At 37.8% G+C, this 14,438-nt stretch overlaps 1 protein-coding gene across 11 annotated transcripts in view; it reads left to right on the forward strand.

The window, feature by feature from the left end:
• JAKMIP1 (janus kinase and microtubule interacting protein 1) overlaps positions 1-14,438 on the forward strand; it is a 161,801-nt gene that overhangs the window by 85,374 nt on the left and 61,989 nt on the right. For all 11 annotated transcript variants that reach the window (XM_075022785.1, XM_075022795.1, XM_075022777.1 and 8 more), the window contains 2 exons: positions 12,415-12,624; positions 13,317-13,436. In XM_075022785.1, coding sequence (XP_074878886.1) covers positions 12,415-12,624; positions 13,317-13,436 — 330 coding nt within the window. The remainder of the gene's footprint in view (positions 1-12,414; positions 12,625-13,316; positions 13,437-14,438) is intronic.

Raw genomic sequence — 14,438 nt, forward strand, 5'->3', positions numbered from 1 at the left:
TAAAGTACAGGTAATTTTAAAAAGTGTTAAAAAGGAGAGAAGGTTGCTATGTTGTGGCATGTGTTTTTCTAGAGAACAGTTTCTAAATAAATTTAACCTTTTCAGAGGTTACCTCACCAAGAAATGGTGAGGTGAGGCACATAGCGGTGCACCCCAAATTCTGTGATCCCAAATTGTCCCAGTAAACACACCTACGGCATGTCTTTGAGTGTTATTGTAAAGGAAACACTTAACTCTTCTCTTTCAAGAGTAGAAGCTTGCAGCCTGCTGTGGTGTGAAGGTGATGAAGGAAGGCACTCAGGGTTTTCTGTCTGGCACAAAAAAAAATCCTGTTGAGTCATTCAGAATTTTAATTGGAGCCTTACTGGGCCTCCATTACTCAGTACATCTGAAAAGGTGGCTATATCAGGAGAATGTGTGGATAACTCTTGGTTCCAATTCCGAGCCGCAGAGGAATCAGCCTCACAGGTTTTCACTGGAAATGTTTGTATCTTCCCCCTCAAAGAAGTACAGGGGAGAAATATCAGGAGCCTGATCTTGCCTTGTGGTGTCTCAACTCTTTTCATATAATGAACTTCCATTTTTTTCATTAAATTGTATGGCTTGTTTTTATGAAGGAGAAGGGTTTCTTCTAGAAATTCATAGCAATTTAGACAGTTGTTATTGTATAGGGCACTATTTAAATCTGGGGCAAGGTAAAAAATACTGCAGGGTTCCTAGATGCTGCTCTCTTCCTCTGGGAGAGCCAGAGAGATTATAGAATCAGATCATCAGGACATTTCCCTCCCTCCTCTCCCCCCCATTTTAATTAGTGCAAGGGATGCTTGCCTTCAATTTCAGATTAACTGTATCAGCTGCGGATTTGGGGTACTCAATTGGTTTAGTTCCTACACTTGTGGGATGAAATGGCAAGGATGTGGCAGGCAGTGTTATTAATATTAGCACAGTTCTGTAACTGAGCTTCAATTAATGTGCTTTTTTGTATGTGTGTTGTGTTTTATGGCACTATTAAGAAATCAGCATCTTTGGTATTAACGGCCTAAATGGGCTGGCCATACTGCAATTCAAATTCAGATAGAGTAATTCAGGATGCAGTGTCTGATTGTTTTGTCAGACTTGGCTGATTTATTTTGCATTTTAGATCACAGGTTAGTTTTACAAATGTATTTCATATGGATATTGCAGTTAAAAAGAAAGAAAATAATATTTTTACCATTGATTATAACACCCATTACTAATTTGAGTAAAATCCTGCATTTTTTTGGCTTGTCGTCAAAAAAAAATAAAAAAGAGAGAAAGGAAAAAAGCAAAATCCATTGTCTGTGAATATATGGATACAATTACATTGAGTACATAAACAGCCATGCTTGTATTGTACACATGTCAGTATTTTAGAAATATGATTAATCAATTTTGAGATTGTCTTCACAGTTTTGAATTGAGCCATGAAAAATACCCAATAAGCCTCAATACAAACAAGATTGAATGGGGAAGATCCTAGTGCCTAATAAGGGAAAGTGAAATAGCTATTATTTGGCAAAAAATATAACACACTTCTCTGTGCAGTATGAAATTATATTGGAATTTGTCAGTTCCTGTAATTGACTTCATATAACAGTGATATAAATGTTTTCACTAATTTAAGGAATGCTTGTTGACATGGATCACCCCCTGCCCCCCCAAAATCCCGCCCATATTCTTGTTGTATATATGCGTCGGCACAGTGTGCTGGCAGCTAAGAAACTGGAAGTAAAAATAGCTAGTAACAAACTGGAGAGACAAATGAAACAGATGTCTTTACTTTTAAGAGACAACTTGGAGAATAAGATACAGAAGCAAGAACAGCTATTACTTGATTTTTTCAGCCAATATTTTCTAAGTCGTCGAGTCTGAACAGTTGTATTGTTCTGTCAATGTAGCATGAAAACTATGCTGATACAGATTCAGATACCTAAAACCAGAAGTAACATTCAAAAACAGCAAATAGAAAAAAAGGAAAAAAAAATCAGAAATGGCAAACTGAAAAATAATCTGCATGAAGGAAAAATGTTAAAGCCTGTTTTTATGGATCAGGTTTTTTTTTAAAAAAAAGAGTATACAGAATCATAATTGTACTTTTTCATTCATGGAGCTTCAGTATAACCAGTCCCAAAGCACACATTCAGCTCAGGGCTGCGTAGGCAAGCATGTACATAGCTAAATAACACAGTGTCAACAGGCTTCTGTTTTAATGGCATCCTTGTAAGCAGTATGCCTGTTTTTCTTCTGAGGTCTAGGCTGATACAAGGTAAATTTGATACATACCTGATTAATGGTGAAGAGAAGTTGAGTTTATTAAGTTGTATTTATAAAATGGCTTGAAGAGCAGAACTGTACTACGAAGGCATTTAATGTTTTATTCTAAATAGAAAAAAGTACACAAAATAACACTATTTCAGTCAATTTTTCTTGAGCCTCAATTTAGCTTGCCATTGAACTGACTTACGTGGTTTTAAAATCAGGTTTAAAGTTAGTTTTCAGTGGTAGGTAAAGTTTCTTTTTTTTGCTTGAAATTGCTGAAATAGCATGTTCAAATTGTTGGTGAGTTTTGGAAACAGACCATCTTTATTCCCTTATCAGCAGAGCTGTGAAGGAGGGCATGAATATTAAGTATATCGTATCAGTTAGAGGTTACGTTCATTCTGGGACTACCTGGACACTGTTTTTAAGAAGGCTCTTACTTTGTAAGGCACATTTTTTAGATACTGTTTTTGCAGAGATAACAACAATGGACACTTTACAGTGCTTGGCTTGGAAAATATACATGAAAAACCAATCATTAAAAGTATATTGTATTATGTCATCACTGATTTACTCATTTATGGTATTTCTTGAATAAGAAGGAAACAGACTGTTTATTTTGGTAGACACTGTTAATGTAAACATAATATTTAAACTTTGGAATAAACAGATGACACTTGCATCCTGTATTTTGTGGTATGGTTTCAGTAAATATTATTTCCTCTATTGGAAATGTCTTGAACATCAAACCTTTCACCTATTTTACAAATAAATACCATTTGACCTTGTTAAAATCTTTGCATTTATGGTCTTCCTAAATATTCCTAAACAGCTTGGATTTGAAATTAATTGAAAGACTTATTTCACTTTAATGTAAAATAGTCCCAGTTTTCTTAACCACAAAATCAATGTAGAAGATTCCACTGATCTTATTAGGTGCACAATAAGATCCATGTTTAAGAGGGCACACAGTACACCAGATGAATTAAATTTGCTTATTTCAATTGTATTCTCAAATAACCTCATAAAAATTGTCTAAAGAGTAATGTGACATTACCACAGATCCATACTTGCAAGGAAAAAAATCCTTTTGCTGTTAATAGAATCAAAGTAAAAGAAATTGTTTTCAGGAGTGATTTTCAGAAGTTCCTGATCAGCCATAATTTATGAAGATAGAGGCACTAGATGTCTTTAATCTCCTTAATCCAAATTATTTAGTTGTATAAATTAAAAACTCCTTCCAATGTGGAACTCTTCTTCTGTTTGGTGTTTGCCAAATACATCTAAGGCAGTACCCGGAAGAATATAATTCAGACTAATAGATTAAGCAGTTTTTAAAGGTAAAAATCAAGGCAGTTTCACTGAAACTTCCATTCAAGGGAAATGCCTCTTATGGAATAAGTTTATGTACCATTTATATAGTGATTTTTTTTAACATTATTATTTAAGTTTTGTGTCTGTGTGTAACACTGTATTTCATGATTTAAGCGAAGGCTTCTGACAGACTGAGGGCAACATCTTTTCAGAACTAAGAATTAGATTATTCCAGTTCAGGATGAAACCAAATTACAACTCAAGTTAGTATTTTCTAACCTTGTGCAGCTCTTAATGTGTTTGCCGGTAAGTCCTTAGTGCGTTACTTAGCATTGGCATTCCGTATGTGAACTGCAGCATCATACAATCATGGAAGAATTTAGACTGTGAGGGTCCTCTCGAGGCCATCTGGTCCAATATCCAGCTTGAAGCAGGGCTGCCTCGGACGTTGGATCAGGTTGCTCTGGGCCTCCTCCCGTCCAATTTGAAAATCCCCAAAGATGGAGATCCGCAGTCTCTGTGACAGCCTGTCCCAATGCCTAGTCACTGTGAAATTTCTTTCTTCTTCCTCTTCCCATGACCTTTGATTGTTACCCTTGTCCTTCTGCTGAGCATCTCTGAGAAGCCCCCGCCTTGTTCATCCCAGCGTCCCCCTTCAGACAGTTGAACGGGCGTCTGCAATTGTAATGCGTCCTGCCGTCTTCTCTTTGGCCGGCTGAGCAGGCCTGGCTGCCTCACCCATTCCTTGAACGCCGTGTGCTGCAGCCCCATAGTGGTCTTGCTGGCCTTCCTCCAGTTTTATGGCACTTGTGCCAGTTTGCCAATACCTTTTTTTGTGCTGGGGAGCCCAAAAGTGGCTGCGCTGTTCCTGGTGTAGTTTCACAAGTGCTTAATGAAAGGCTAAATTACTTCTCTATCCTTCTGGCTACAGTCCTTCTGATTTGGCCCAGTATCAAGTTAACTTCAATCATTGCAAGCTCTCACCACTGACCCATATCCAAATTGCCCTCCAGGACACCAGAGTCTTTCCTTTTTTCTTTCCTTTTTTTTTTCTTTCTCCCCCTTGCAGAACTTCCAACTTTAATGGGCATCGAGCCTTTTCTGTTGCAGGAATTTAAACTTTCCCAGGGGCAGGACGTTGTATCTGTCATAGGCAAACTTTATGAGGGTTTTTTGGCTCCTTTCTGCAACATGTTAAAGTCCCTCTGAATGGTGTTCCTGTCCTCTAGTGTAGTAACAGCTCCCACAAATTTGGTATCATCCACAAATGTGGGAAAGGTACATTCCATTTCATCATCCAGGCAGTTGATGAAATTGTTAAACTGTTATTCCCTTCAGTTTTTAAGGGCTAAAATTTACATGACCAAATAAAATACTTTTACCTTCCGAGAGATTCAGCAATTATTTTTCAGTAAAACATGGAAAAATAGTAGGAGCAAAAGTTTAACACTCCACCAAAACCAAAAATTACACCCTTTACAGTGGTAGCAACTATTTTCTAATAACATTCACTTTCTCCTGCATTCCCATTACTAGGATTTTTCCATTTTAAGGCAGTGAAATTTGAATCTTTAGGTTACATTCAGCAGTGGGGGTGGAGCAGAGACCTTTTGTCTCCCTGAAAATTCTGGTGGAGAGGGACAGCTGGCTTTTGGCAGGGGCACCCTGTGATCCTCTGCTGCCCTGAGAAGAAGGATGGAGCCTGGCTTTTCTCACCTCACTTCTGCAGTGGCACATACACATGATTTTGATTCCTAACCAAAATCTTGAATTTTGAGACCGGAAAGCTGAGTTTTGAATCATCCAAGTGTGCGCAGTCATGCATGGTTGGGTAGAGCCTGCTCTAGAATGCTTCTTATCAGCTGCTTAAACCCGCATGTATTTCACACACAGCTGCTGATATCAAATTCTAGGCTGCTTCTCTGGATTTTGCCATCTGTTTGAGACGCGTGTTTCAGCTGCATTCCAAGGCTGAGCTAATCTCCCACAAAGACCCTTCCACCACCTCCTGCATTTTAGGACTGCAAATAATACTTTGCTTTCCATCCTCTGAAGATTTATGCTTGTCTTCTCAGGAGCTAACAGAGCAGCATTCCACCCAGGCCTTGTTTTTTCCTGAATCAAGCAGATCTAATGAAACCTTTTTATAGTGCAGGGTCAGCATTTTGTGTTTATTTTTAGTATTTCTAAGGACTCTATTATGGTAGGTAGGTCACAGGTCTGACTTTTATCTCTTTACAAAATACAGAACAGTACTAAAAACCCACAGAACTTATGTACGGTGTGGCACCTGGACAAAAATCTCCTTAAGTTTATATTACTTAGTCCTTCTACATTTTCCACCTTTTTGACTACTTGTTCATTATAGCTCTGTCAATGAACACCTGTAATATGTAACAGGAGAGATCCAGTAGTAGAGGTTGTAGGCAGCTACAATAATGCTTTTGAGAAAGATATGAGAAACCTCCTATCAGTAAGTTCTGGAACTGTCAACCCATATGGTGTTTGGTGTATAATTTATCAAAAACCTTTAATATATGCCTTACCTATGAGATTTACACAGTTCAAAAAAAACATGTGGGAAAAGCTGTTGGAAGAAAATATTGGCTGTTGGTTCAGAAATATTACACATGAAATTAAGAATAAGTCCCATCTACCTGTGTCTATGACCCTTACTTCTCCACTGGTTGGCTGGCATCTTTTCTTTCTCTTCCCCTAGGGTTCCTAAATAAGCAGCAAACATTTATTTAAATAGGTGGCCACGTCTGGTGTAGAGAATGCTATGCACAACGCAGGAACATTTCAATTCCTCCTTCCAGGTGGGCTTGCAGCGTGGGATATTGTTGTTAGGTCTTAGTGTCCCTTTACAAATGTAAAAAGTGTTAATTCCATTTAGTTCTATCTTTAACTGTTTATTTGAGTATCATCTCCTTTTTTGTTTTCCTAGTAACTAGCAATCCTTCTGTTAAGATACACCTATTTTCACTGTCAAGCATTTAGTATAAAGATTAATTCAATTTCTTCTGGAGAAGAGCACTGTAGAATTTTGTTCTGCAGTTGGCTAGGAGATAACTTTGATAAGGATGGGTAAAGAGGAAGGTCTTAGACTTGGCAATGCAGCAGCTGGCTTTTTCCACTTTGAAAACTGAGTATGTCACTGCCTTGATAGATCTAGCTTTTAATTCCCTGGGAATTTCTCTTTCAACTTTGTGAGAGGCTAAAGTTCCCCCAAAGGTCTCTGACTTTCTTTCACTGTAGCTATTGAAGTGTGGGATAATTGGCAGGGGGTACTTTTTCCAGCGGCTGGCTTGGTTCTCTTTCATGGTTGATAAATATTATTAAAACACTTATTTCTGCTCATTTCTCTTAGCTGTTAGGCGGTTAGATACCTGTTCTGAGGAAACGGGGTAATTTTGACACAGGCTATAAATGCTAGCTCTTCATTGATATAATGCAGGTAATTGCTGTGTTCAGCACCTAACATTTGACAGCACAAACCCCATTAATTAAGAAATGATACTTTAGAAAGCTGTGATTTTAACCAAGAGCTCCAGAGTTACTTATGCCTTCAAAGGTGATTTTCCAGTAATTTCCCTCTGCAGCTGCTTGTGGATGATCTTATTTTCTTTAAAATCCTCTTTTGCAGGGTATTTCTGCTACTTTTCTTCTCAAAGCATGTAATTGAAAATGTGTTCTAACCTCATGTTGCTCCGCTGCCTTCCTATCACAGACCTTTTGTACTGAATTGCACCATGCTTAACTGCAGAAAGAAAAATGTGGCTATTCTAAAATGCTTGAAAATCCATGCAAAACAGAATGTAAGAGTTCATGTGCCCCTGTTGTATTGTGTAGCTGCAAAAAGTGGGCAAATTTGTTTTAAACTGAGAACAAATTTGAAACCAAAGCAGCCAGCTGGAAGGAATTTCTGGGATGATATATGTGATTTAACATAATACCTCTGAGCCCAATGCATGGATTGGGATCTCATTGTGCTAAATGTGCTGGAAGAAAAGATGGTCTCTACCCTTTGTATCTTAGTGAGAGGTCTCGAGTAGTAGTACAGGGAGGAATACTTGACAGCAGTGGTAGGAGATGAGTGCAGTCAGGTTTCAGTTGCCACGTGTTGCTTGTCTCGGCTATGTTGTGCCACAGATGCAGAGACCTCTTAGAGGCACCTGGGATGGCAGGTCCTGCACCGTGCTCCCTGCACCGCGACGGGTGGAGGAGCACTGTGGAAAGGCACCTGCTTGCTCAGAATCAGGTCGTGAATCATCAGGTGAGAACTGATCCATCCAGGTTTATCAGCTACAGCTCAGTACTGACCTCGACATACCTGCATCACTTCCAATAGAAAAATTTCTGCATCTCTGTAATGTGCTTCCTATGTCTTAGGTTCTCAGGGATTTGTTAGTTTAGGTAACCCGTTTTATGGCTAGACAACAGATTGTGATCTCTGCTAAGTATTTACAGTTTTTTCATCATTTCTGTTGTATTTTAGAGGTGTCATGGAAAAGGAGAGATGTAAGAGGAATTTGAGGAACGTCAGTCAGGTGACTGAATGGATATTTGCGGCGTGTCCTTTCAAGTAGAACAGTGGCATAGGAGAAACCATGAAAATGCAGGACTGCATAAATGACAAGCTGGTATTGGGGAGGGGACGTAACACCCTAATATTAGATGAGGGATGAATGGATTCCAGTGAGGCTGTGAAAATCTTTGACAGTGAGAGTGATTTTTGTTATTGTTGTTGTTTAATGTAGTACAAAGAAAAACAGCTTAGAGAATCCAGAGATGAGAGTTTTGTGAAAAGAGCATCACTAACAGCAGCATTCTCTTTGGATGGTGAGCAGGCAGGACTGCATTTAAGGTCAGAAAGGAGAATGTTGCAATGACTAGAACATGATATAAGAACTCAGGTAAAAGTCTACCTGTGTATATGGATTTTAGACCTGTAAGGCAAAAAGAGTCTTTAGATGTAATCAATTTGCACGTGGGAGAGAACAGAATTAAAGATGACAACTATTTTATGTATGTAAGTGATGAGTAGTTTGGGGATCGCTCCCTAGTGATGTAAAACAAACATTAAAAAGCATGGAAAAGGAAGGAATGCTATGCATGGTAAAGTAACAGATTCTGGATGCTGTTTGGTGAATGCACATTCTAGTAATAGAATACAGGGTTAAACCTTTAAACTTGAGAGGTCAGGAGGGCACCAGTAATTGTTATTTCACTTAATATCCTAAAAGCCAATGATGTTCAGCTCTCTACAGTAGTCATAAATGACAACTGTAAAATACCTCAAAATGTGAGTGTGTATATGTATGTGTGTATATATACATGTATATGTGCACTGTGTGTTTGTGTATGTACATATATACACATATACGTATACATATCATATATAGAGAGAGACATCAAAACATTTATGGGAAAAGCAAACTTACATAGGTGGAAAAGTTGACAAGCTTTTAAGCATGCAACTTCTTAATCTGCTGAAGGGCTTCCGTACCTGAAAGCTTTCTTTCCAACTCTGTCACTTGGTCTAACAAAAAATATTCCTTCTCTTTTAGACCATGTGGATTCCTAGACAATCTTGGCTATGACAGTGTTGCTTCCACAACATGTATTTGATCATAATAGCAAGCAGCAGGGAACCCAGATTAATCCATTTTGATTTTCATTTACCAAATGGAAGGTATGCCTCTCCCCATTAAAATAAAGACCATAATACATTGCCTAATTACATAAGGCTGTTTTCCTTTATGCTGCCAACTTTTCTTTCTTCACGTAACCAAATGTGGCAAGAATTTGAGAAAAGAGTAGCTCTCCAGTGGTACAGAACTGGCATGGAGACTTTGTGTGAACTTTTACAACTATTAGAATGTGTAAGACTAAGCTAAGCTAAAGTCTTTTGGGAGGGGTTGACATTTCTTCTCTGTCAGCTTATGTTCATTTAAACCTAAAACATATCTCTCCTTTTCCTAGTCTTGTACCTCCTCTTTCTTTGCCTGCCTGACCCTTGACCTGCCATCTCTCCCACATGGAACTGAGGGCTGTTACATCCCTGTAAAATATTTCTCTTCCTTTTTTTCCCCTCTCTAGGGTAATTTGTACTCTCTGTTAAGAAAGCAGACAGGGAAGATGAACAAGTTTGATCTGTGGTGTGCAAGTCTGAAGAGAGGTGGTAAATCTTTGGGTCAGGCATTGAGGTATATTTTAAAAAATTTGAGGCATTGACTTTGTTGATGCAGTTACATTTGAGAAATCAAAGGTGTAACTGTCACCTTGAGGAAAGGAGAATTGTATTGTGCCCCAGGCTTCTGAAACAGAACTTAAGGTAGAGGCGTTACTGCTGCAGTTCTGTTCATCATTATCAGTTTGTAATAAGTTAGTTGCTTAGAAATTCTTCTTTCTGCTAGTTTATGCTTATAAAAAAATAAGTGCTATTGCTATGCTCTGTGTATTTGTGTGTGTGTGTGTGCACATGTGCATATGTTTACATGAGTAAGGGATTCTCCAGTGCCTACCTGTAACTTAACATATAAGCCCAAAATAAAAAAGGATGTGCAGCCATTGCTAATATATTGCTATTTTCAGTTGTTATCAGTCTCTCAAAGTTTTTCTATTTGACTGAAACATGGGGTGTTGCTTTTTTCTGAAACTTTCACCACAGGTAGATTTTCTGGTAGAAAAAACAGTAGGAGGAAGAGCAGAGGGGAATTCTGCCTTCTTTCCTGCCTTCCCCTAACCCCCACCCCAAAGCTGTGTTCTTTCATGGCATTTCTTTCTAACGTGTGTGACCTTGCATGCTTTGATCTATGGAAGTGTGTGTGAAGGGTGACATGGGTGTGATTTCACTGGTCACATCTGCTTCAAACAATCTATGCAGCAAGTAGCAGTCCGTACCGAGATTGTTGCTTTCTTTTTTCTTCCAGCTGAAACACCTATGTCATTCCATTTGCCATTTAAGTTGTGAGCATATGAAGAGTATGAAATGTGCTGCCTATGCAGCCTTGGTTCTTCCTTGTTAAATGTATGCCTTGCATGGACAAATTCCTATCTCAATTACATAGAGGTTCAGTGTGAACACCTGTGTAATTGAAAGCGAAACTGTCCACAGTATTTAGTTACAGGACATTTTTTCCTCCCAAGGGGTCCCTGGTAGATCAGTGTGCATGACAGATAGCATTCAGTAAATGAGGCAGCTGCTTAATTTTTGTCATTGCTGTTCACTGCACAGTCCCTCTGCAACTCTGCATGTTGCATATTCTTCCATTAATAAAAACTGCATTCTTTTCCTGCAAGTGCTTTTTGGCATACTTGAAAATCTCAAAAATCTGCATTAACGTACCGGGAAGTATTATACCTATTTACTGGCTGAGGAATTGAGATCCAGCGACCTGCCCAGATCAGGAAAGAAATCTCCATCAGAACCAATCTTCATCAGCTCCAGCTGGAACTTAAAAGTGGTCTAGACCAGCTTATTCACTTCAAATCTGACCAAATCTGACCTCTGAGACCTGACTTGGTTCAGCCAGGCCATCTGCTGCCGCTCAGGTTCTGTACACAAACTAATTTCACATGCTTTGTAGACTGTGAAAGGAGTAAGGCAAGAATTCTGAAGAAGCAAATTGTATCTGATGGTATAATCTGATTGTGTTAATCCTGTACATCAGTCAGACTTAACTATAAGTTACTTCTAACATTTCATTTTTTTCTTTTTTTTTTTTTTGGTGTAACTTGACATAAAGCACTGCTATGGATATAGGACTATAATAAACTACAAATGTATGATTTAACAAGTTCATTATTTTATTTTATTTTTTTCAAATGAGATTATAATAGCCTTATTTCCAAAATTCCATGGGTTGATGTTGGCCAAGAAAACAATTTAGTAAACTGAAGGAGATACAGCAGAGTTCCAATAAACATATTGTTAATGGTTAATATTCTTGTTAAGAAATCTGTTTCTATAGTAACTGCTGCAGATTGTCACTTCCTCTAGCATTTGGAATAGTACCAAAGTACATTGATGCTGTGAGGGACAAATCCTATGAGAGCTGCAATAGATCACTGCTAGCAGTATGCTTTATTTGGTATGGAGATGTATGAACAACACAGTTCAGTAACCATAGATGGTGTTTAAGAACTATTTCTTCCAACCCTTTATTCTAATGCTCTGTGTGCATTTGCTTTTTTTCCTTCTATACAAAGACTAGTCCTTGTTTGAATCTTATAACAAGGGCACATAAAATACATAGGTAGGCTTAAGATTTAAAGTTTAAATGTGTGTGCATGTATATGCTACTAATTTTTAAATGTCTGTGAAGAGATTCACCACGTGTGATTTTCACTAATAAAGAGGGAGTCGACATGGGGCAAATGTGTAAGGCTCAAGCTTTAAAACAAAGCCTAAGTGAGTTTTTACAGTGTGCGTTAGTCTGATCTTGCACTAGCCCTGTGTTTCTTCTCTGAAACATAGTGAAGGGAGATTTTTCTTGTGCTTATAAAGCACATATCCTCAGATGAAGTGGATGATTTCAGTGGCTATGTATTCTGTTTCAGTGTGTGTTTGCATCTGTTTTTGTTTGTCTCTTGAGTTGAGACTGCACTGAGCAAACTCATGATGAAGGATGAAACTTTTTTAAGGGGAGGGGAAAAGGCTTCAGAGGAGGTATATCTTCTTTTTAGCAACCACAATTTGGGTGCTGGTATAATTCTGAGAGAAACAGAACTTTGTTTTTGCAAGTTTGTGGATATGCATGCAGTGAACGCTTGGAGATGTTACAGAAACTTCCTTCTTGCTTTCTTTCTTTCCAGATGGATGAGATAAAAGGCAAAGACAGAGTGATTCTGGCTCTGGAGAAAGACCTTGGTGTCCAGGCAGGCCATGCACAGAAACTGCTCCTTCAGAAAGAGGCTTTGGATGAACAGCTTGTCCAAGTGAAGGAGGCAGAACGATACCACAGTAGTCCTAAGAGAGAGCTTCCTGCGGGAGTGGGGGATATCACCGAACTGATGGGAAGCCCGGTAAGAAAATTGCGTTTTCTTCAAATGTTTGACACAGGATAATTGCTGCCTGGGTGTTCACATTGGTCTAGTGGTTACTTTTAAAGTACTAGAGGGACTAATTCATGATAAATGGCCCTGCACTGCACTGTGCTGTTCCACTGGTGTTTTAGAAACTCCTTGGATCTCTTGAATTTCAAAGAATGTCGAAAAATATGTGGATATAGATCTTTCAGAATTTACATTATGACCTTCAGCTGTGAACGCCGTTATTTTCTTAGCTCTTTATTTCGTAACTTTAGGAATTATTTTGACCAATAGCAAATAGATACTATACTTTTCAAAAACTGTGCCATGTGATTTTAATCTGTCCTATGCACTACATTTTTTTTACTTTTAGCTGATAGTAAGAAATCTGGTGAGAAGTGGCCAGTAATAGGTGAAATGTTATTTATCTAGCTTTGGTTTTAAATTGTTAAACCTTTATATACATTTCACAGGTAAACACTTTTCATGTAATATATCATGTAGCATTTCCACAGGATGTTACTGGTCAGTGTTTCAGTTGATTAAAATAAGTTTTCCAGACATTGATGTAAAAAGTCTGTTTTAAATTTACACAATCCACTTGCTAAACCATGATATTAAAATTATGGAGACTAAATTATTTTTTAAAAGGTAATTTTATATATCTATATGTTTTTGATGTAAAGGAGCAGCATTTGGATGAACGAGATGTGCGGAGATTTCAGTTAAAAATCGCTGAACTGAATGCTGTAATAAGGAAGCTGGAAGACAGGAATACTCTCTTAGCAGATGAAAGAAATGAACTGGTAAATTAATTAGTATTAACACAGATGGTGACTGGGAGGGCATCTTTATGGTAAAAGACTTAATGTTGGAAAGTCAGTGTTATAAATAATTTACAAATTAGTCCTAGTTGGCCTCAATCAATTATATCTAAATATAACAGAGATTTCTATAGAAATTCGCTTTGTAACCATAAAAGACATGGATGGAATCTCTCTTGTTCCAGAAAAATAAACATGTATAAATTTATTTTGGGATCATCATAATAAAATTCACTGGTAGCTTGCCTGTGGCACTGTGTAATGTTGTTGTGTAAAACATGCATAATCTATGCACTTAAATTACTGTATTAATCTTTTTGAAATTTGACATTGGTTTTGTGACATACTTATGCTAGTTAGGAGTTAAAAAAAGCTTTCTTGTGCTACTGATGAAAAATCTGTCATTTCTCAACGGAAATCTCTTAAGTAGGTGAAATTATCCTAGGAGGGTGATAGTAACTTACAAAAGGAAGGATATGACATGAATTTTAAGAATGAATTTTATTAGCCTGCATCGCTATTTAATTGCTTGTACTGAGGTTAATGGTAGAACTCCCATTGACTGCAGTGAAAGGTGAGTTTTAACAACAGGAATTTTTACACATGTCCTCTTATAATGCCCTAATTCTACTGGCACTAGAAAAGATTTTTCATTCTAATCAGATGGAATTTTTCCCTCATGCAACCTATGTATCTGATTCTAAAATAATGCTATTATGTGTGGTCAGGACAGAAGGGGAGGGCACTCACATGTCAGTCCTATAAATGAGTGAAGCATTGACATCTTCCTCCTTGCTTTGTCAGACTTAGCTCTTCATGTTGAGATATGAAGGCTTTGCTTTATGATAAGAGGACTTAATTTAATTACAACATCCCAATGATTATTGGAAGAGCTAATTTTTTGAATTTTCTTGTCCAACATCTTGGCTGAATCTAGATTAGCAAAGTCAATTGAACAATGCTAGAGTAAAATTAGATGAATTG

Source organism: Buteo buteo, chromosome 1 (genome assembly GCF_964188355.1).
Source record: "Buteo buteo chromosome 1, bButBut1.hap1.1, whole genome shotgun sequence".
Classification (NCBI taxonomy): domain Eukaryota; kingdom Metazoa; phylum Chordata; class Aves; order Accipitriformes; family Accipitridae; genus Buteo; species Buteo buteo.